At 44.6% G+C, this 21,902-nt stretch overlaps 1 protein-coding gene across 1 annotated transcript in view; it reads right to left on the bottom strand.

Annotated features, from left to right (window-relative positions):
* The window catches only part of LOC106700117 (glucosidase 2 subunit beta-like), a 172,095-nt gene that overhangs the window by 93,376 nt on the left and 56,817 nt on the right, over positions 1-21,902 (bottom strand). The window contains exon 9 of the mRNA XM_023345949.1: positions 7,239-7,325. Coding sequence (XP_023201717.1) covers positions 7,239-7,325 — 87 coding nt within the window. The remainder of the gene's footprint in view (positions 1-7,238; positions 7,326-21,902) is intronic.

The raw sequence follows: 21,902 nt of genomic DNA, 5'->3' as shown, positions 1-21,902 counted from the left end.
ATGACAGGCGAGAATGGATGACTGGTGACGCTGTGACGAGGAAAGCGCCACATATTTTTGGCCTCAGGCTGGGCAGCTGCGAGAAAATTCTCCTCTCTCTCTCACCCCCCGCCCCGTTTTCCTTGGTTCGCTCCCCTGCTTTCCCACCATCCCTGTTCTACCCCCACCACCCCACATCTGCGACACTGTTCAAACAGAGGACAAAGATGCCCCGAGTAGTTTTTCTCTTCCAATCCCATACATGGCTGCTGGCACTTTACTCTTCTGTATCTCTTCTGACAGAGTGAGGCGTGGTGGTTTTAAGGAGTTAGTCTTTTGATTAATTTTAAATGCTCTTAAAACAAAATCCCTTTTTCAAGGAGCGAAGTTGTTCCCATCTTTTACTGCATGATATCAGGTTTTGTTTCTACAGCAGATAAAATTCTGTTTGATATTGAGGGAATAAAAGTGGTAAATACAACTGAACATTTGTTATCGTTAACCAATGCATCACATCTCTTAGAAGGCTTAGTTTAGAATTCTCACCTGAAAAGACCCAGGTCGACCTAAAAGAGCAACTTTTTACACCCAAAGACTGAACATTTCGCTCAATATTTTTTGCAAATATTACCATCAAGATTCAGGTTTTCAGGTCACAAAATCTTGATTGGATTTAGCTCTTGACTTTGACTAGGCCATTCCAACACATGCATAGGCGTTCATCTAAACCGTTGTTGCTCTGGTTGCATGTTTACTCCACCTTGATGTCATCTGAGTGAAGCTCTGGATCTGTTAATGATCCAACCAACGGATCCAGCAAGGGTGACTCTCAAAAATACAAAGACCTTTGAAAAAAATAAGTCTACAGATAATCTCAACTTTTTGTTTTTGTTCTGTTTTGCAAGTGTTTTATAATTTACTTTGCATGCCTTTTGTTAGGCTGTTGGAGGAAAAACTGCATTTAACTATACAATTTGTTTTTCTTATAAAACAGACAAAAAAAGTTTATAGTTCAAATAAGTGCAAGAGTAAATTAAGGTGTTTTTTTTTTTTATGAGAGAGAACCGCCTCATTTCCCTGCACCCAGGCATGAAAAGTGGATGGCTATGGGCGGTGAGAAAATCAGCAGCTTGTGTGACGCTGTCACACTTTTGGGTCATGCCAGTTGGCGTCCTCAATGTGCAACAGCGGTGCGATCCAGACACAGCAGTGACAAGAAAGTAAGAGAACAGAAGGGGAGAACGTGGCAGCCGAGGACTACCGGCTTTAACATCAAACGAATGTTGTCACAACAGAGCCACCCTTTTAGCTGCGACACCATTCAGCTGCTCGTCACACAGAGCACGAGGCGAGGCGGAAAAGTCATGCAAGCACAATGTTTATTAAATGAAAGAGCAAACAGCGTTACAGCAGCGATGGTGGTGAAGTGCCGTGTTGTCAAACGTTCATAAAAATACCCCAAAAAAAGGCATGGAAAGACAGTGTTTTCTCAGCCCTCCACGAAATTGAATGTTGGGGTAGGAAATGAAGTGTAGCTTCTAATCACAGCAAAGACAATCACCGAAGCATGCGCTTGAGAAATGTGACATATGGAGGCAGAGGCCGGGGTTGAGCAACACTGACGGAAACAACAAAAGTAATTATTTAAAGGTCTTGTTTTATGATGTATTAGTTTACAGCATATTGCTGACACTGGCAGCTGGGAGAAGACAATGGCGAAAGCCGTCATTAGGTTCAACGTATTAAAATAATTTTTATTCATTTTATCTTAGTGTTGCAGTAATTAGTGCTACGCTCTTTACTTTCATAGTCAGTGTTAGCATATTTTTTTTAAGTCAGCATCCCCACATAAATTTCTGCTCTGTTTTGACTGTCTATTTTCTATGCGATTTTTGTGTCTAAAATAGAAACAGTTCTCTTTTTTTATAATGAGAAATAAGTGTGTTTGAGTTGTTACCTTAAACCATATCCACAAGTGTGCCTCTACTTGTTTGGTGATTTAACCCGCTGGAAAACTAGATAAGTCATCTGGGCTATCCTGAATTGTTTAAGTGACATTTGATTATATAAACTTTTAAACCAGAGGGGTTGGGGTTGCAACTTTTAAACCAGAAACATTTAAACCTCTCCAAACAAGCAAACAAAAAATATCTTGATATCGCTACATAACCTAAAATGGGAAAAGCTTAGTTTGATTTAAAGTGACAGACAGAGAAAAAACTTGTCTTTTTAATATTTCAACTGTATATTGTACAAAAAAAAAAAAACGAACCAAGTATAGAAGCCTGCGGTATTATATAATTTACATTGGTACACAAGGAAGATTTAACTTTAAATGAACAAGTTGCAATCTGTAAGACAAATATGATCTAAACCAGCCAAGCATTGTTTCCTGGTCGTTCAAACCTCTGCAAAAGAATACTCTATTTTAGTATACAACAGTAAAGCAAGGGCATTATACTACAATTAGCAAAATATTCAATTATAACTGTGTTATACTGCCAAAAGAAACAAACATGCATTAAGCTTCAGTGTGATCCTCAAATGAATAAATTGTTTTATTTAGTGCCATAAATGCTGCAGTCTGTGGACCAAAACGCAGATTTCCACCCATATGCTGGCATTTTAACTAACAGTATCAGATGGATGGGCAGAAGTTCTTTGGTCACACTAAAATTTAAAGCAGCAGCTAAGTGAACAGCAGCCAGACTAAACCAGGCTAAGAGAGTGTGACAGAAGGGAAACAGGATGGCAAAAAAAAGAGTAGGACTGTCATGAAGACAAACCAAAAAGAAAGGTTATCTCCAAGCAGACGCTACAACCAGGGGCCTGTCAGTCGTCATCGCGTGCTACTCTCGGTGAAACCGAGGCAATGTTCCCCATAAAATATTCACCAAAGTTGTTTTTACTTAAAAAGGAGCGACGAGAGGGTGGGGGGAGAAAATGTGCTGTGATAGATATTTGGAATGTCCCACAAATGCTGTGGATGTCAGGTTTGCTTAAGGCCTCTGTGAGCGTGAGACAGCAAAACGGCAGGGGGTCCATTAAATGTTCACACAAATGCACTATGAACAGTGCATCAGTATCCACTGCCAAAAGCTCCCGCACAGTCCCAAAAACACGCTTCTGATTCTAGTCCACCCTCAGGAAAATTCAAAGCTTTTACTTTTAATGACTCTTGCTTTTCTAAAATATAGCTGCGTTGTGTATTATTTTTTGGTAGGAGACACTTTACATAAATTTAGGAAGCTAAGTGAGGCCTATAGAGCGTGAGGATTATCCTGCCTACAGGATGACACCTGCAGGCAGCTGACATAAGGGTTTTTCTACCTGCCAACAAGGTTGTTGTCCATGTCGTTCCACCTCCGCTGGGGTTGCAACTTTACTAAAATGTTATACTCAATACTGATACTAACCATAATAGTCAACACTTCATGCCATTTTTAATACTCCCACAACTTGGTTAGGAGGAACAAGGGTCTGTCTAGATAAGAGGAAACTATATGATTAATTACAATATGAAATCTTTACTTTCTTAAATAAATAAGTAGGGGAGAACTAAGCCCTCATTTAGGAGGATATGCTTCACTTTCATGTTTGGTAAAACGGTAAAAGAAAAGGTAATTAGTATAACTGTTAACATCCTTTATGGAAGTGTGCACCTTTTATTTAATTACTACTCTATCTTTAGCACTGTGTGTTTCCATTTGTCCATCAATTTGCTACTGATGAAAAATAAATGTTACTACTGACATTTATTAACGCTCGTTATATACTAAAATAAACTGTTTATAAACAAACATCCATCTGACGCCTCAAAAACATATTTTGGGCAAATAAGAATAGATCAGTTTATATTGATTTTGATGCAATGACTCATCTTTTTAGTGTCAACTTAATCAAAACATTGATTATTTTTTATAACCAACCTTGCAAACACAACTACCAAAATCAGCAACTGGCTGATATTCACTCTTAAATCATATGAAAGTAGTAATAAGTAGACTTTTTTTATCTCTATTTTTCAAATAATAATAACGTGGAGCCTGTTTTGTGAGGAGCGTGGTATAGACATCATATTCTTTCTTTCTGCCATTATATTATATATGCTCTTAATTAGCAACATTCCCAAAGCCTTTAAATTTCCAATTCAATATCTTAAACTTTGTAGATGGTAACAAAACACACAAATCCAAACTACAGCAAAAAAAAAAAAGCAAAGATGGTGGAAAACAGAGCCTCCTTGATTAAGAGGTTTGACTGAGCAGTACAAATCCCTATATCTTTCAGTTTTTATTACCTGTAACTGAGGTCAGCCAAAACCAAGTAATTTATCTGACCAAGTGGAAGAGGGTCGGCTTTTCTCTAACTAGGAAAAAGTGAAATAATTAGTTCCTAATTAAGACATTGGACGATTCACTTATTTTCCTTTCTCACAGACAGCTCTGTCTCGACCTTTTTCTCCCGTTGCCAGGATGTGCATTGTGTATAGAAGCGGAGTGGTAAGAAAACACGCCATTAGCTGCTGTAGCTACTGTGTCAGGTTTCAACCCAACACAATAACACCCAGTCCCTTTGTATCAACGTGAAAAGGTCAGATCTGTCACTGGTCTCAAAGCAGAGTGGCCTGCAACACGCTCTTTTCCTGATCTGTAGTTTGGATTTTTGCCATCTTGGGGGAATAAAGGTCGGGTCCCACTCACCGCTAAATAGGGAATGTGACTGGAAGATGTCGACTGCAGCTGAGATGCTTGATTACTCACTGAATGAAGAGAGCGAGACGTACAAAAATGCCTCATTGTGAGTTCACAACCTCTTGACAAACAAGTGTCTCTGATGATTGAGTGTCACTGGCAGTTTCCAATAACAAAGTACTTATGGGGTCATTTGTAGCTGTTCTGCATATAAAGCTGACGATTGACTTCCTCACGTCAGCATAAAGAACTGTTATAATCAAGTAATTTTGTTTATCTGCACTCACCGGACAGTTTATTAGGTACATCTTGCGAGTAACAGGTTAGAAGCATTTCCCCCTCAGAATTGCCTCAATTTTTCATGGAATAGATGCAACAACATATCTAATATTCCTGGAGGATTTTGGTCCTTGTGGAGACTGAATTATAATCCGTTAGCTGTGGAGACCTTTAGAGCACAGTCAATCCAACATTGCCATGCAAAGCAAACTATTTCAGGGTTTTTTGAGGTTTACAGTGTTGTCTAGGAATCTGCTGCATGACTACTTACTGTGTTCACAAGGGGATGGACGTGATTGGTAATAAAACCCAAGCTAGACCATGGCATTTAAATGGCAATCAGATGGTACTAAGGGGCAGAAATTGGGCCAAAATATCCCCCCACACTATGACACCGCCAGCAGTTCATACATGGGAGAATTAATACATGTCTTCATGTTCTTTATGCCAAATTCTTATTTCCAGACGTAATTGACTGATTTGCTATGTGAGTTGACAAGAAATTAAACAGGTGAACAAAGTAGCCAGTGAGTGTTTTTTAAGAGACGTACAGCTGAGGGTCGATTAAAGAACCAAACTTATTGTAGCTTGTAAATAACATTGTGTGCCGTTTTTGTAGTCTGAAGAACAAATCTAATCCTTAAAGCACTTTCATGCTCCACAACCATGAACCTAAAATAATGTTTTATTCTCATACATGTTTAGGATTTAAAAGATTTAAATGTAACTCTACATAGTTTTAAATGCATTTTTGTGCCAGTTTGTTTTAATTGAACATTTTTTAAAAAGTACATTGTACTGCCTTTGAGCAGAAGAGGAAATGTTTTTTCTTAAACTCTTACAGGATAGGATATTCTACAATGCAAAGCTCCTAGCAATAGCTGTAGAAATAAAATCGTTTTATTTCTGCTCCATGTTTTTTTTAATAGTGTGTCTTTATTAAAAGATGGGGTGCGGGAGTTTTTCCTTATGATTCATATTCTGTGAAGCAGCACAGAGATAAGCCTGGCATATGGTGAAATCTAATCTGATCCCCAATGTTTCTTTTTTTTTGTCTATGGAAATGACTAGCTAGTTATCACCAGACTCAGTTATTTGTTCAGATTCTCGTCGTGGCTTAGTGAAGGGACTCAATCACTGCTGCCCAGCGATAGGGCTCACTTTCGCCTTGTTCCCGTCTCATCTTTTTATCTGAAGGAGCGGAAATGAAAGGATGGTATCTCTGTTCGGGAGATGGAGAGAAACGAGCAGCGTCTTTTTCGGGCTTTGGCTGTTGGGTATATATATATATATAAAACATTTTTATAATTTTGTGTTCAGAAAGAAATGCTAGCGCTTTAGGAAGTGAGAGCAGATTAAACAAAGCTAAGTAAAATACGGTAATTTATGTTGTGACATCTACAGGAGTAATGAAGCTTTTAAACATTTGATGCAAACAGGGAGTAGTTTGAGACTTGTGTTGTACAAACAAACACTTGTTTCTGAGTCACTGAATTTCAGCAGTGAATTCTCTGAAACAACACCTTACAGCTTTTCTCACGCCGTTTTAATTGAATTTTTAAATAACATCAAGTCAACATATGATCCCTGTCAAGAATAACTCATGCATTCATAAAGATACACTGAAATACTAAGCTTACGTAAACTCTAGGATGAGTGGAATGTTACAGTCATTGTACTTCAATAATATTTCCATTTAACGGCTTGATGTTCTTGTTTTAGAATGGAGCCCATTGAAATTTGAAAACAAATATATTTTTACCTGAATATTTTAAGCTCTTAACCTCAGAAGGCATTCAGTTGCTTAAAGAGGATTAAAGTACCATTTTTGTCTTCTTTTTTTCTTTCAGCTGCTCATTTATGACGATTGTGCTGCGGCAGTGTGCAAATACATGTACAGAGCAATCAGCAATTTCTTTAACACTGGCTACTTTAATTATTTGAAAAGAAATCCTGATAGTACCTGACATTTTGTAAAGACATCAGTTTTTACAAACTCATTTAGAAAGCATCAGTAAAAACTGGGAATGCCTTTATTCTCCATTGAGTAAAGGTGAGCATTTTTTTCTTGAGCTTTTGCTACTCCAATAGAAGAAAATGTTTTCTGCACAGTTAATGTGGACCAGTGACAAATCAATAAATCTCAATAAAATTTAAATTTTTGAGCATTTACAAATTGTCATAATGTTCAATACAATTGCAAGAGAGCTTCACGTTTGTATAATCCAACAAAGAACCAACCAAATGAAAACAATGAAAGTTCTAGATAAAAGTGTTTGATCTTACCTTGTAGCCATCGCCTCGTATTAGGACGTCCCAGAGGGTGTTTTGAAACTTGCTCAGATCCATTTGGTGGCCTCCACCCAGCAAAGTCTGGTTGTAAAAGTACAGTTTTTTTAATAAATAAATAAAAACAGTTAAATCATCTAAATACAACCATTAATATAAAAGAATCTCTTTAATTTCACCTACTGAAGTGATTTACAGCCAGTGTATGTGGTTTAAAGTCAGTGCCCTGCAAAACTATTCATTCCTCATGAATTTTCTCATAATTTCTATCTTTACATACACAAATTTCAATGTAATATATTGGGATTTTTGGGGGACAGCTCAACTCAAAGTGTGCCATAATTGTGTAGAAGAAGAAGAATGCAATTTAAGTGTAATGTTAAATGTTGTAATTGCCCTTGTTATTTGTTGAATATACGTGGCATATTTGTTAATTGACTTATTCAACAGACGTACAGTATGTATGCCTATTCAGTAAATCAAAAAAATGAAAAATATGTTTCAATCAAGCTGTGATATTGTAAACTAATGATAAAGAATGCCATGTAAATACAAATCTGTTTAAACATGTTAATGTCTGCAATATTAAGTGTTATTCCTGCTTTTTTTCTTTGGAAAATAGAAAAGGAGAAACAAGTCTGGAAAACCAATTTCAAACCCTCAGTTTTATTGTTTCCATACCTATACAGACCTCAAATAAATCACAAAAGGACATTCCAAGCTTACCAAGAGACAACTTGGGAAACCTGTTAGTAGAAGGCTTTGACTGGGCCTTAATGTATGCCTAAGCTTTCATCTAAACGGTTTAATGTTAAGGGTCCTTGTACAGACATCAATATCAGGGTCTTTTGTGCAGACTGCCTGCAAAGGTATGAGTTTATTAAAAAAGAAAACATATATTGCATAACTGATAAACTCTCCAGTTAATATCAATTCTGCTCAACCTGCTCAAATGTCCTTCTCTTTAAACATACCTTTAGAGCTCCAACGTGAACTTTAAGCTTATAGAAAGCAAACTATTAATCAAGAAGAGTGTTTCTGCAGTAATAGTCAGCATCTTTTAATTCACCAGAGGACATGCATATCATTCTTCCCGTCTCGACACAAACGGTTTTCCGCAGGGGGAAAAGAACTGACAAGCAAATTAATCTGCAGCCTTTAGCCAGCTGAAATAGAAGTCACTCAGGCGGTGTGTATCAGTAGATGCCCATCAGTGTCAGGATGGTGTGGAAGGACATAAATAACAGAGAAACGAAAATTTAAGAAAATGTAACACTGCTGCACACTGAGGGGGAAAGATGGCAGCAGTTGGGTGGAAACCGGAACAGTTTTCAGAGTTTATTCAATGGAAACGGTGACACCTGGAAGCCATACTGGGAGTTATACATCACAGCAGGCACTGACCTTTAGATACCACGCACAATTAGGCTAAGCTAATAAACACAACTGTGAATTTGGACATGTAGACTCGAAGGCAGGTCCACTGAATCATCACAAACTTAAATGGCATCAAGTTCCTGTGTGCCTCTCAGTCAAAGACAAACTGAAATTGGATGTTAAAGAAAAAACACTGAGCTGAACAGGAGTATCGCTCGAAGCTAATGTTCACTTTTTGAGGATTTAGTTGTGAATTCTTGAAAGCAGCCCCTTCATCCCTTTTGACATAATCTCGGTTGAGGTTGTACAAAGATGGCTTGGTTTCACATCCTCACAGCATATGTATCTGTATCATCGATGTTCATCAGTCATTCTTTTCCTGTCCAAGTCAATTTTAAAGCCACATTCTGCAGAAACCAAGCCACATTCAGAAATACTAACTCGTCCATGTCTCAATTAACAGGAAAACTGCTCGATATTTAAGGAAAATAAAACCCAAACATAATCTTAGTTAATGTACAGAACTCTGAAATAAATGGTAAAGATTAAAGGTAAAGGCAATTTTATTTATATAGCACATTTTCAGCAACAGGGCAATACAAAGTGCTTTAGAATAGAATAATATAGAATAGAATTACTTTATTCATCCCAGCAGGGAAATTATTTCGCAGTTACAGCAGCATAGAGACAAGACACACAGGATTACAGGATTTAAAAGGAAATACAAACAAAATTAAAGCTGCAAGCAGCCTCGGGCGGCCCTCGCAGCAAGCGCCGCTCCGGCCTATTGGCCACCGCGGGGGTTCCGGCCACCGCAGAAGGTCTCGCACAATTTCCAGAGCCGCAGCCAACTCCTGAAGGTTATCCTGCAATAGTCAGCCCCGCCCACTCCTCACTACTACCCAGGGCTGCCTACTGACCAGTTCTCTGTCTAACAGGTCCGGAAAATCTCTGAGACCTGGGTATTACCCTAAAAGTACTCTATAAGAGATAATCTATTTAAACTGGTGGCGAAAGTGATTCGTCTAGCTCTAACTACCTCCAATCCAGAAGTTATGACCCTTTACAGTTAAGAAACAATCAGCTGAGTAGCCCTCACAGCTGCATAATTCCAATAACCACTTCTGTTAACGGTAGCCCACTTTCTAAATCATAACTTGCACTTGGAACCGGCTAGATTATGTTTAGTGACTTAGATGTAAGTCCCAGGGTCATTATTTATTCTCACCAAAGGAAATTATGAAGCCTCCTATTTACTGGAATCATGTACATTAGTTTTACCTTAATTAAAAGAACTGAACGAAGATTAAATGACTCTATTAATTCCAATGTCCACCAACCTCTATAGAATTTTATAGTATAAATTTATTAAGCAAGCTTAAGCAGGGATATGCGACATACAAATCAATAATCAATCGTAAATAATTCAAAAACAGTGTAATAAAATTTACATGTACAATCATACTACCCTGTCCTCTTTTCCCTGACTAAAGTCGCAAGTTCTGAGATGGAATTTCAATGAGCAGATTCAACTCATACCCAGACGATGGTGGATCTTTGGCAACAGGAATTTCTAGCATCCTTGGTTGAGGTCTTTGCCTTGTGTGGAAAAACCCTCTTTAGAAAAGAAACAAAGCAGAACGGGTCCGAATCCTTTTGCAAAACCCAGTTCCTCATCCCTGAGGGAGCTTTGTCCTTCCTCCAAGTCTTGTTGCAGAGTTTGTAATTGCTGGGCTGAGACGAGACCGACGATCGAATGAAGAACCAGGGATGGGGCGATGGAACCCAGTCCTTTCTTGGCGGTGTGAAGTCCGAGCTCCCCCGTGGTTCTGAAGTGCGGTCCGTGGCTCAATCTGCTTCAGCAAGTTGTCTCTCCTTCTGCGCCGTCGGACTGGGAACAACTGGTTCCTCTTTGCAGCCCCTTTTTATTCATTTCTCCACCATGTGTGTGTATGGGGAGGTTTGGTCTACGTGACTTGCTTCACATCTGTTGTTTTCTCATGAAAAAGCCCCCACATTGCCCAACCTATTTTTGCTGACCCTAGTGGAAAGTCCCGTACTTCCCCTTTTTCCGTTGCCTCAGCCAAACTTAACACACCACCCCTCCTGTGCGCTTTGGCCATCTGCTCAGAACTGCTTGCGACATTTCCTGTCTCAGGACTGTGCTGTATTCCTCTCTTTTTCTTTCTCTATAACTCACTATTATTTATTATAACTCATTAACCACATTAAATCTGTTATTAAACCTGTTTGAATTAATTTCAAACGATTACATTATCACAAGTTTTGATCCTCAGTTAACAATCAATCACATCTCTTACTTATTATAATTCATCAACCATAATCCACAGTTAAATCATTACAGAAATCATTACAGATCACATGTCAGATAATACATTTCAGAAGGTTATTATGTGATTACTTGTATTCATTTTACTATTCATTCATATTCAATTTAATTAGCTTTTAATCAAACTACAAGATTACTTATTTTCTCTCAGGCCTCTATGCACCTTTTCTGCATGCACCCGGAAAGATCTCACACCCTATGCCAGTTTTCCTGACACCCCCTCCATGAGATCGGACGGTGCTTCGCAGAGAACACGGAGTCCAAAGTCAAAAAAGATCAAGTCCATCATCACAAGTGATAGTGAGGATGTCCCGCTCATAGCAGGTAACCGGAGACAATGAAGGTGTCCAGGAATCCACAACCGCATACTCCGACAGATTGGATGGCGGAGAAAGCCAGAGTTCTGCGCCCAAGTCGTTGTCAAGTGTAGAGTCACCTGAGACGGAAAGGGTGGAACGTTCCAGCGGAGGCGGCAGAGGCGAAGGCAAGTCCATGCCGAAGTCTGGCATCGTTGATGGATGGTTGCAGTAGCCGTCCAACTCTGCCAGCAGATCCTGGAAATCCATATCACTTGGTGATGGAGATGAAGGGGAAAGGATGTCCTCAGTCTGGCATGCTTGGGGAGATGAACTGAGGTTCTCAGTTTGGGTACCTCTCTCGTTAGTCGCACTGCTGGCTTGGCATCCGACGTCGATAAACAAATCCGGAGACACGGGACGTGTAGGCGGAAGATAGTCGCCCACCGCCACAACTCGGCCATCCAACAGATGTAAAGTTGGGAGGCATTGCCGAGTAAGTTGGTGTTCCCACAACTTATGAATTACGGGCAGCCGTAGCCCCGTATACAATGGAGATGCTGGGAAGTCGTCGTCGGCTAGGCCAAATGCAGAGGTCCACACGATTTTGTGCACCCGTTCCAGGGATCTAGATGTGGAATCCGCTATGTAGGGCAAATCCTCCAGCCCTGTGGCGCAGAGGATTGCCGTTACATCATTAAAATGGCTGCTCACGCATTTGTGACACCAGCGGGCGGACGATGCCACCCAAATGAATCCGTAGGATTCTGCGGTGATCCCACATCCCACACAGCAGGTTGATGCCTGAGGAGAAACAGTAACCCAGGTAACTTCATGATCAGTGGTTATTGATTAACTACATGTACTTACAATGACGAAAATGCTAAAGCGAAAGCTGAGAGAGTAGGCTGGTTTTAAACCCGTGTGCCGGCTTGTTTTGCGAGCCAAGGTGAATTAATCACAGGAGCCGAAATGTCATGATCTGGTGCTGGTTCACCTCGATCATAGACATGAGCTGAATCATGGAATATTGCCGCGTAGGTCATCAGCCATACAACAATGGCGAGGTCCGAGGTCTCATGAAGCCAGTAGAGGACCACCAGGATCCCCCAGACCGTCGCCCAAAGAGCCAGAATTATCCACTTTTGCATCCAAATTCGCCGTCCTCGTCCCTTGATAGCCAAGGCCTGGCGCGCTAAGTAGATGAGGATAGATACTGCGAAAAGCCCTTCTAGAATGGCTGTGAGAATCTTAAATGGAGCGCTTCGTGTAGCTTGTACGCCCCCCAGGACCAATTCCAGTATCAGGGCTGCGGTATCGGTGATGAGCCACAGGCAGACCACAACGCCCCTGCGCCAATTGATGCGAGTACGGCCCATCAGGTAACAGGCGAAGAGGGACGAAGCCAACCCCCATCTGTGGAGAATGATTGGACGGAGGATAAGCTTGGCATATCCTTGTAGCGCGACGAAGATCCTCATAGGATGTCCCTTGGGCCAAGGACCGGTGTGGCAGAAGACTACCCAGGCCAGGGTAATCCCTAAGTGCTCAATGGTACTCACTTGAATCGGTGCAAAAAGTGAGTTGGGATTTGATGAGTTGGTCGAAGAGTTGTTTTCCATGATGTGAGATGATGGTCGCTCTGGATCAGATCCTGTCGGCAGCTGCGATGAAGGTTGAATGGCTCGCAGGCACACGGCAGCTCTCTCTTATGCAGAAGTAAGCTCCTCCTTAGGGGGGAGGGGCTGGTAGTTCCTCTTTTTGCAACGACAAAGTGCTTTCAGCCACGCCTCCAAGACGATTTTGCCGATGAGTATTGCTACGGCGACGCCCAGGAGTCCTAAGAGATATGGCCATAGCACGCTCAAAGCGTCTAGCAGCCACTGTTCAACAATGTTGAGGCCTTCTTCTACCACATGAGCAATTTCTTCCACAACCTCGGTGGCGACGGCCACCAAAGTTGCTCCCATAGTCTCATACCAGAAACAATCATGTTTATTAGAGCCTTCTCCACATTGCTGCCAATGCTCCATAGTGGTGGAGCAGGTGAGATTGGAATACAACAGGTTGGGTCCTACCCAGTCAAACCCTGAGTCGATGTTCCCTTCACACAGACTTTTCCGAAAAGCATGTCCTTCGGCGATGGCTATAAGGGGATTTGGAATGAACGGAACGGGTAGTCCAAGAATGCTCTTGCGCTTTTGGAGATGATATCCTAGTATTGCGTCGGTGCATGTCCGTCCGCTCACTATGGCCCTCCGCCATGTGCCATTGATTTTCCGCCAAGTAACCTCAGAAGAGTGAGTGTCATACTCATCTGCATAATGTTCCTTGCAGTAGCTTTCCCAACCTCGGACGGTTTCGCAGGGTCTTCTGGCCAAACTGATTGTGCATTCGAGGACCCGTCTTGTTGTGTTTCTACAGGTCATGCGCCAAGGTCTGGGGTTGACATAACTGTCAGGTCTCCAAAAAACTCCAGGCCAAATCATGCGGTCTTTCGAATAAACCGTGGCGATGTACTGGTACTTGACCCAGTAGTTTGTTGATTCCGTGAGGCATGGTGTTACCCAAGCTTCAAACTCATCTTGTTGGAGTCCCCACCACTCGTAGTCCCAATTTCGAGTGTAATCTTCATACCAGGCCCGCAAAGCCCACTTAGCAGTAGGTGCTTTGTCAGGGTCAGGGCAGTTGTACCTCCAGGTGGAGTGAATAGCGTTCCCAGTTTGCCAGAGGTCACAACGTGGCGATGAGTGGGTTTTCCTCCAACAGGTGTCATTTAGGCTGTCAAAAATTCTTTTGGCGACACATTTGTCAATTTTTGCAAAGTCTGTTTTAGGAGCGCTCAGAAGGTTATCAGGAGTTGGAAGGGGTTGTGTACGCAAATTGGCAATGTGTAGCTCCTCCAAACCAGTATGCGAGCGAACCGTTCCCTCCGGGAAGTCTCCCATAAAGAACGTCTGGTCTTTGGCTATGTATGTCCATGGGAATGAGTTGTTCAGCCAGGTTTCAACTTCTGTACGGACTGTGCGTGTAGAGTGCCACAAATCAGCCCAGTATTCTTCTATGGCTGTAACTATATAATTCTGTCCTGCACATTGCACAAACTTGTTCCAGAGGCAAGGATTTAACCAAAGAAAGTGATGTTGGTAACAGTGCTTTTGCTCATTTTCATACATAAACCGTCTAGGTCCTTGCCTGATCAGGAAAGCCGTCATGTTGGTTAAATTGGCTGATGTAGGCGGCATCGTTGTATTGATTGGAAGATTCCCTCGGGAGGCATTTCGATAGGTCCAGTTGCCCGTTGGTGCTGTTGGGATGATGTCATCCTTTCTGCAGTTCAGGTGGATATCTCCCCAAAACTCCCCTCGTGGAAGCCAGGCCCGACAGCCTGAGGACCTGTGTGGGGCTGGGTATACTACTTCGGTATCCCAGTACCCTTGACTTGGCATCAATAGCAGCGATCGACAAGCCATGTTGCAATGCCATTCTGGCATACCTCGGTCCGGGTGAATCCAGTTGCATCTGACGGTCCGTCGTTCTTTGTTTTGCAGAACCCGTATCCAGCAGAGCACTCCAGTTTCGAGGAAGTCATAGTTGTAGATCTCCCAGGTGCGATTCAGAAGGTCGTCCAGTGTGGAGTCGTTTAATTTGAAGGCTCGGCGTTCCACGTACTTTTTCCCGTTGTCCTTGCTGAACAGGCTGGTTCGATTCTGGACAGAAGTTTCGTTGTCCCATGGCACAAAAATAGCCGTGGTGCTTGTATTCCAACAATTGAAGTTAGCGTACTTAGAATGTCCGTAGGTGACTCTTGTATGCGTAAGATACCACGGTCCAACTCCGATGAAGTAGAAGATAGTAGCAAGAACAGCAGCAGCAAACAGCAGGGCAAGAAGCGTTAGCAGCCCTTTCAGGCATAGGGTTTTTCTGGTTATCGTAGTCGTTTTCCGTAGCAAGGGTTCGTTAGAGGTTTCCGAGTCGTCGTCAGTGTCAGTAGAGCTGTCTGAATCCGATGTGATATCCAGGCAATTCGGGTCTGTAGGCTTACGCCTCATGCCGATAGCATCCATCCTGGCCAGATTAGTGCTTCCCTGGGATCCGCTGTATCAGGCGTAGTACAGATTTTCCTCAAAGCCTTGAGGTGGCCCTGGCTGGCAGGGTTCTTTCCAACCCGTCTGGTGGCCCTTCTCTGCTGCAAGGCTGTAAATATTGGAGAGGGGTAGGGTAAATCAGGTTCCAACCCCCTCCACACCCACTTCCAGTGGAACACCCTCCAGTAGTCTGGCCTAGGAAATGGGCCTGGGGCGGTTCCATTTTTCAGCGCCTGGTCTTGCCAGGATTCGTGTTTGTACCCTATTGGGGCAGGTACCGAGACGTAGGTGTACAATGATTGTCCATACAGAGTTAGTCTGGTGCGGTACCCCCAGGATGACGGAGTAAAAATCCTCTGGTGTGGTGGATTGGGGTAGACCCTGTCTATTTCCAATTTCAATGGAAGCCTGGTGTTATTAAATATATAACATTCTGGATTTATTTCCCTCTTTATTATGGTTTTCGCCATGCTTGGTGATGTGGTCCAAATGATCATGTCATTAAGTGAAACTTCACAATACAGTCCTTGCAGTGGTTCAAGATAATGGGGACCCCACCTAATCCGTAGCTCGATCCCCTGCACCCTGAGGTACACTGTATTAAAAGTCCATGGCAAGGATCTTGGGCACATAGGTGAAATTGATGCATAATGGACCGTGTTACCGGATCCCCGTCCTTGCCAAGCAGGCGGTGCGGTAGGGATAAATAAATGTGGCTTCATGGCCGGAGGCGTCGTGTATTCTTCACTTTCCCCCACCTCTTTTACAGTTTGGAAATTGGTGGGTCGGAGATATATGAGATACTTAAGAAAATAGGCCTCGGTGAGCGGATTGGACACAGTGAAATCTTCTCTTGGCATATCTAGTAGAATGGAGGTGGTAGGGAGTCTTAAAAACGGGCCTCTGTCTGATAGTCCCGATGAGACTCCAACCCCCACTTTGAACAATTTAGTCACAAAACACTGTCTCCCCTTTCGCTTTTTGGTTTTTTGCTGACCTGCAGACTTGACGACTCGTTTTCCTCCTTCCGGTGCGTCCATCAGTCCTGGTTTGTCTTTCTCCATGGAAATGCTGAGGCGAGCTTCTGCCAGGCGTGAGTTTTGGGTTTCTTCGCAGGAGGCTCCGGCTCCGTACTGGACACGGTGGCGTAAGTCTGCTCGTTTGGTACCACTTTGATGGCTGCTCCGACTGAGTAGATCCCTTTATAGGGGACGGTGATCATGCGCACTGACAGCTGGACCTGACAGGAGGTGCTAGGATCAGAGGGCGTACTCGCCCTGTGAGCCACGCCTCCCGGGTGTTGCAAAACTCCATCCCGAAACTGGGATTCCGCTGTTACCCAGTACAGGCAAGACTTCTCCTTTGGCCTCACCGCATTGCTGCCCCATCCGTCCACCTCGGTGGTGTAGTAATACATATCTGAGCTGCGCACCCCTTCTTCCCTTGGTACATCCGGCAGATCCACTATGGGTATCGTGCAGTCATTGATGACCTCCAAAATTAGATGTGCCCAGGTGGTCAGTTCCCAGGGGCCGGTCCACCCACCGTTAAAGGCTTGCTCTCGGGCGTCATCTGGGAGTGCACTTAGCTCCTCAGCTGATGGTTGGTATGCATGAGGCCGATGTACCCGGAAGACCACAGGAGAGTGGTTGGCATTCAATGGTGGACACGACAGGGATGCTCTAGCAGCGTCATATGGCCAGGCGGCTTGAACAGAATCCCACAGGACATCATGGGGCCCTTCTTCCCTCTTCCACACCCATGGGTCCAGTTCCTCTGGAGTGTTCGGAGGGGCGGAAGGTCCTGGTAATATTATCGGTATGGAGCTCCCATAATTCGGCTGCACTTGCCCATAGGTTCTGTAATATCGCAGCGAGCTGTAAAACCTTGTCACTTGCCACCCTTCCGCTCCGCCTGTCAGTGTTACCTCTCCGTTCCTCAGCTGTTCCTTGCACACAGGGCAGTGGTGTAACTCATCTCCGTCCCACGTGCAATAACAAGTTCTTGGTTTTTCCTCGAGCCACCCCCATTGGGTTTCCAACTTAAGCCGGGGCAGATAACCCACTCGGCAGTTCCCACAGACTGTGTTGTTCAATACCGTGACTGGGGAGACGCGAAGGTGTTGTAGCATCTCTGCGGTAGCCTCCTGGTGTCTTGGCTTCTCACGGCCCGGTCCTTCCCAGATGATGGGGAGATGGTGGTCGGCTAAACAAACCGGACAGCCGCTTTTAGCTTTCCTCCAAACCAGCATCTCTCTCTCCTCCGACAGGACTCCATTTTTAGCCCAATCCAATTTCTTCAGGGCTCGTCCTGCCCAAATCCCTGAAGGTGTCCTTCTAATTACAACCACCCCTTTCACGGTGGCCAGTCCGAGATAGGGTGGAATGGTACATGATTCACTGGCCATTTCACCGGCTTCTGTTTCGCTTTAGTCAGGAACCGGCTTGAGCTGCTCAACTCCCTGGATCCCTTTTCTTTCCAGCAATACTGTGTTCCTATCCAGTACTTTCTTGACGATGTCAGTTGTCTCAAACTTGGGTTTTACTGCTGCATGTATGGGTTGCTCTCTTGCTTTGACCCACACGCGCTGTCCCTCTCGGAATGGCACTCTGGGCGTCAGCTTCTCCTTTTTGTCGCTGGAGCCCCGCCCCACTTCCTTCGTGGTGAACGGCCGTTGGTTGAGTTCCATCGCAGGGGCGGGTCTTTCGGCTCTGCTTCTGTCGTTCAGGGCCTGCCCTATTTCCACCGCTTGGGTGCTCCAACTGTTGGTGTTAGCATTTTTAGCTATCCAGCTTTTCACTAACCCTATGGCTCGTTCCACCACTCCGTTAGCTTGTGGGGTGTAGGGTGGCGAGTAAACTCGCATTACTCCATATTTCTGACACCACTGGTCAACCTGTGAATTACGGAAATGAGTCCCATTGTCCGTGCGCAGCTCTTTCGGGATTCCCAGGGCACTGCATACTTGTTCCAGCATGCCGACAACGCTATTGCCGTTTGCTTTCCTGGCTGCTTTTGTAGTTATAAACCCCGACATAGAATCCACCAGCACTAAGAGGTACTTCTCACCTCTTCTCCCTGTTATCCCCATGGGTCCTGCAACATCCATGCAGACTGAGCCCCAGGGGACCGTGCTTTTGATGGACAACCCATCCATCCGCTGCCCTCGGCGACCTGCGTTGTATTGACCACACACTTCACAGTCCCTTAGCACGCGTTGGACTTGTTTCACTGGGATCCAAAGGTCTTGCTCCTCCAGTTCCTTACGGGTAGGTCGCACGCCTGCATGTCCAAGGGCCTCATGCACGCTCCGCACGACCTCGACCACGTATTCTTCTGGGACCTCCCGTCCTTTGGGAGTTCTGTCCCACTTCTCGGTACCGACAAAGACGATCTTTCTTTGTTGGACATAACAGTCCACTTCATCATTCCCACGCCAATGAGCTCCCTCATGCGTGTGTGCTCTTTGGTGCTGCACTTCTATCTCCAACTGCAGCTTCAGCTCAGCAATCTTTTTCCACAAATCTTTGTGTGCCACTGGCTTGCCCTTTGCTGTCTCGAAACCATTTTCTTCCCAAATGGCCAAGTCCTCTCTAAGGGCCTGAGCACAGTAGTAACTGTCGGTTACTAACCTGGCACTTTTGATTTTCCTTTTCACCAGCTCCAGCAATCCTTCCAGTACTGCCGTCACTTCTCCGGCTTGAGCACTACCGGGGGCCTTTCCTTTCTGACGGCATTTCTCTTTGCCATCCTGCTTCAGAATAAATCCCCAGTATGCCGACTGGTCGGACCCCTTTCTGGATCCATCGGTGTAGATTGTCCATTCCGGTTGTCCTGGCTTCTCAGGTGTTTCTTGAGGTTTTTTCTTACTGGTGGGTTGTGCTGGCCCAATTTCGAGCTCCGGGTCCAGCAAGATGTCCTCCCATCTTCCCCACCGAGTATTGGTTGCCTTAGTACTTTCCACAGTCCCTTTTCTTAGGTACTTGTGAACTTGGCTTTGTGTGATGACTTTAACTGGTTGTCCTTGTGCTAAATCTTTCAGCACACCCCAATATCGAGCTAACACCGCTAGCTCCTTCTCCTCTTGCGGGTATTTCTTTTCAACAGAAGTTAGGGTGTAACTCCACAGGGTAACTAAGCCTCCATTTTCGTTACTCACTTTGATCATGGCATCGTCATTCTCGCAGCTGATCTCTGCCACCAGTCTTTCTGACAAACTCCTTGGCTCCAATCTCACAGCTGCTTGAATGGCCCTTCTCAGTTCCTCTAGGTTCTGTTGATTTGCTGCTGTCCAAACCCAGGGTCTTTTTCCGTCTTTCTCGTCGTCCTCACTTTTCCTCAGGCAGTGGTACAAAGGTTTGGCATATTTCTGATAGTTGGGTACATGGTCTCTGACATAGTTGCACAGTCCCAATATTTTCTGCAAGTCATTTTCTGACTGTGGTGGTTGAATGTTCGTCAGCTTTTCTCTGTACCCATCCGAGAGTCCCAAGTCCGACGTGACTTGGAAACCCAGATAGTTCACTTGGAACTGTCCAAATTGACATTTCTTGAGGTTTAGCTTCAAACCTGCCTTGGTGAGATTTTCAATCACCTTTCGTAGCCTCTCTAGGTGTTCTTCTTCGGTGTCATCAGCAATAAAAACATCATCAATGTACACAGTAGCACCTACGTCCCCCAATACTTCCATCACTGCTGACTGGAACACATTTGGGGAGTTCTTGTATCCCTGGGGCAACCTTTGCCACACATAGCTCTTGCCTTTGTGGGTGAATGCAGTTTTACCTTGCGACTGTCTGGCAAGGCGTAGAGAGAAAAATCCATTGGCTAGATCGATGCAGGACTTGAACTTTTTGACTCGAAGAGTTTTCAACGCTCCTTGTGGATTGATCAAACTGGCTCGGTTTGCTATTGTTCTCCGATTCAGGGCCTTGAAGTTGATAACTGGCCTCCAACCCCCTCCAGCCGATTCAGGTTTCTTCACCGCCTGGATGGGGCTGTTGGTGATCGGGTTGAGCTCCTCTCTGATGATCTCTAGGGCGCCCAGCTCCTTCACGATCTTGTCCATCTCCTCGACTGCTCCTGGGTTCAACGGGTACTGCCGAACAGGTGGATGAACCCCACCTTCGATGTGATGAACAAACTTTGGGCCCAAATCTCCACAATCGTTCTTGAACCGTGCTACCTGTGCTGTAGCGATGATTTTACGTAGCTTCTCTTTCCCAGCCGGGGAGAAGTCACTCTCTTCAAGTTTCTGTTCTGTCACCGTTGGTATGTCGACCGGTTTGTACCAGTCTTGCTTTTCTGACCCTGCTTGAGTCGGGCCGACTTTCACCAATCTTGCTTTCAAACTTGTCAGCCTTCGCTCCAGTCGGCGATGTGTGCCTTTCTTTTTACTGAGTTCGTCTAAGTCTTTTACTGTGAGGAGATTGTAGGGACCTTTCACCCATACTACTCCTTTCCAGGTTCCATATGGCATTTCTTCTATTTTCCCATTAGCAAACTGAACCTTCAGGTGTCCTGCTGTTTTTAGGTCTTTGCGGGTCATCGACACCTCCGCTCCGGTGTCCACTAGGTAGGGCACTCCTTCCACTTTAGCGTAGATTTCGTCCCCTTCCCAGTAGGCATTTTCTAAAACGACCCGCGACCTGGACGCCATTACTTTGGTGACCCTCCGGCCCCGGCTTTACGGGACTCACGGAGGGCCGTCCTCTCTTCTTGGCTCAATTTCCTATACTCCTCATCTGTCAGGAACTGACCTTTTCCTGGCTGGTTTGATGAAGCCGGAGGGTTGGTCGGTTTCCCTTGCGGTCCTGGTGGTTTCTGCTGGAACGGCCGGTTCCGGAAGTTGGATGGCGGTGTTCCTTGTTGAAACGGTCTGCTCTGGAAGTTGGATGGCGGTGCTCCTTGCTGGAACGGTCTACCCTGGAAGTTGGCTGGTTGTCTGATGTTAACCCTTCCAGGTGGCTTTGCCGGTTGGCTAGCCTCCTTCTTCCTTTTGTCCTCGTAGTACTGTTGTTCCAGGTCGAATCCCTGCACCGCTACATCCATCTGAGCGACCGTCGTGCTTCTCACTGGCAACTTCACGAACACGATCTCCCCTCTGCGTCCTTTTGTCACCTCACGCAGTACTTTCACATATCTCGCAGGGGAAACGGTCTGCTTAAGTGTGTGCCACAGCGGTTCCAACCGGCTTCCCTTGTCCAGTCGTCCTCTAGCTCTCTTCACCTGGGACTCTTCATCATCCATGTCCTCCAACACCAGCCTTTCATAGTTGCTCTGTGCTGAATCTGTTCCAACCATCGGGTCCGAGGTCACGCTGGTCAGCCACAACTTTTTGGCTCCCTCGTGGTTGGTGGTAGACAACACAGTTGGCCAAACATCTTTTAGATACTCCTCATTGTTTTCGTCTGCGTTTTTACTCCTAATTACCAGCCTTAGATTCTTCAACTCTGCGTAAGCATCCTGTCCCGTATTAGCGGCAGGTAGCTGAGCCAACGCCCCTGGTGGTCTCACCGGGACCTGTGGTCTTGGCTCCGAAGACGTCGCC

Source organism: Xiphophorus maculatus, chromosome 14, assembly GCF_002775205.1.
Source record: "Xiphophorus maculatus strain JP 163 A chromosome 14, X_maculatus-5.0-male, whole genome shotgun sequence".
Classification (NCBI taxonomy): domain Eukaryota; kingdom Metazoa; phylum Chordata; class Actinopteri; order Cyprinodontiformes; family Poeciliidae; genus Xiphophorus; species Xiphophorus maculatus.
Note: the sequence above shows the minus strand (reverse complement) of the source record. Positions and strands in the feature narration are given on the sequence as shown.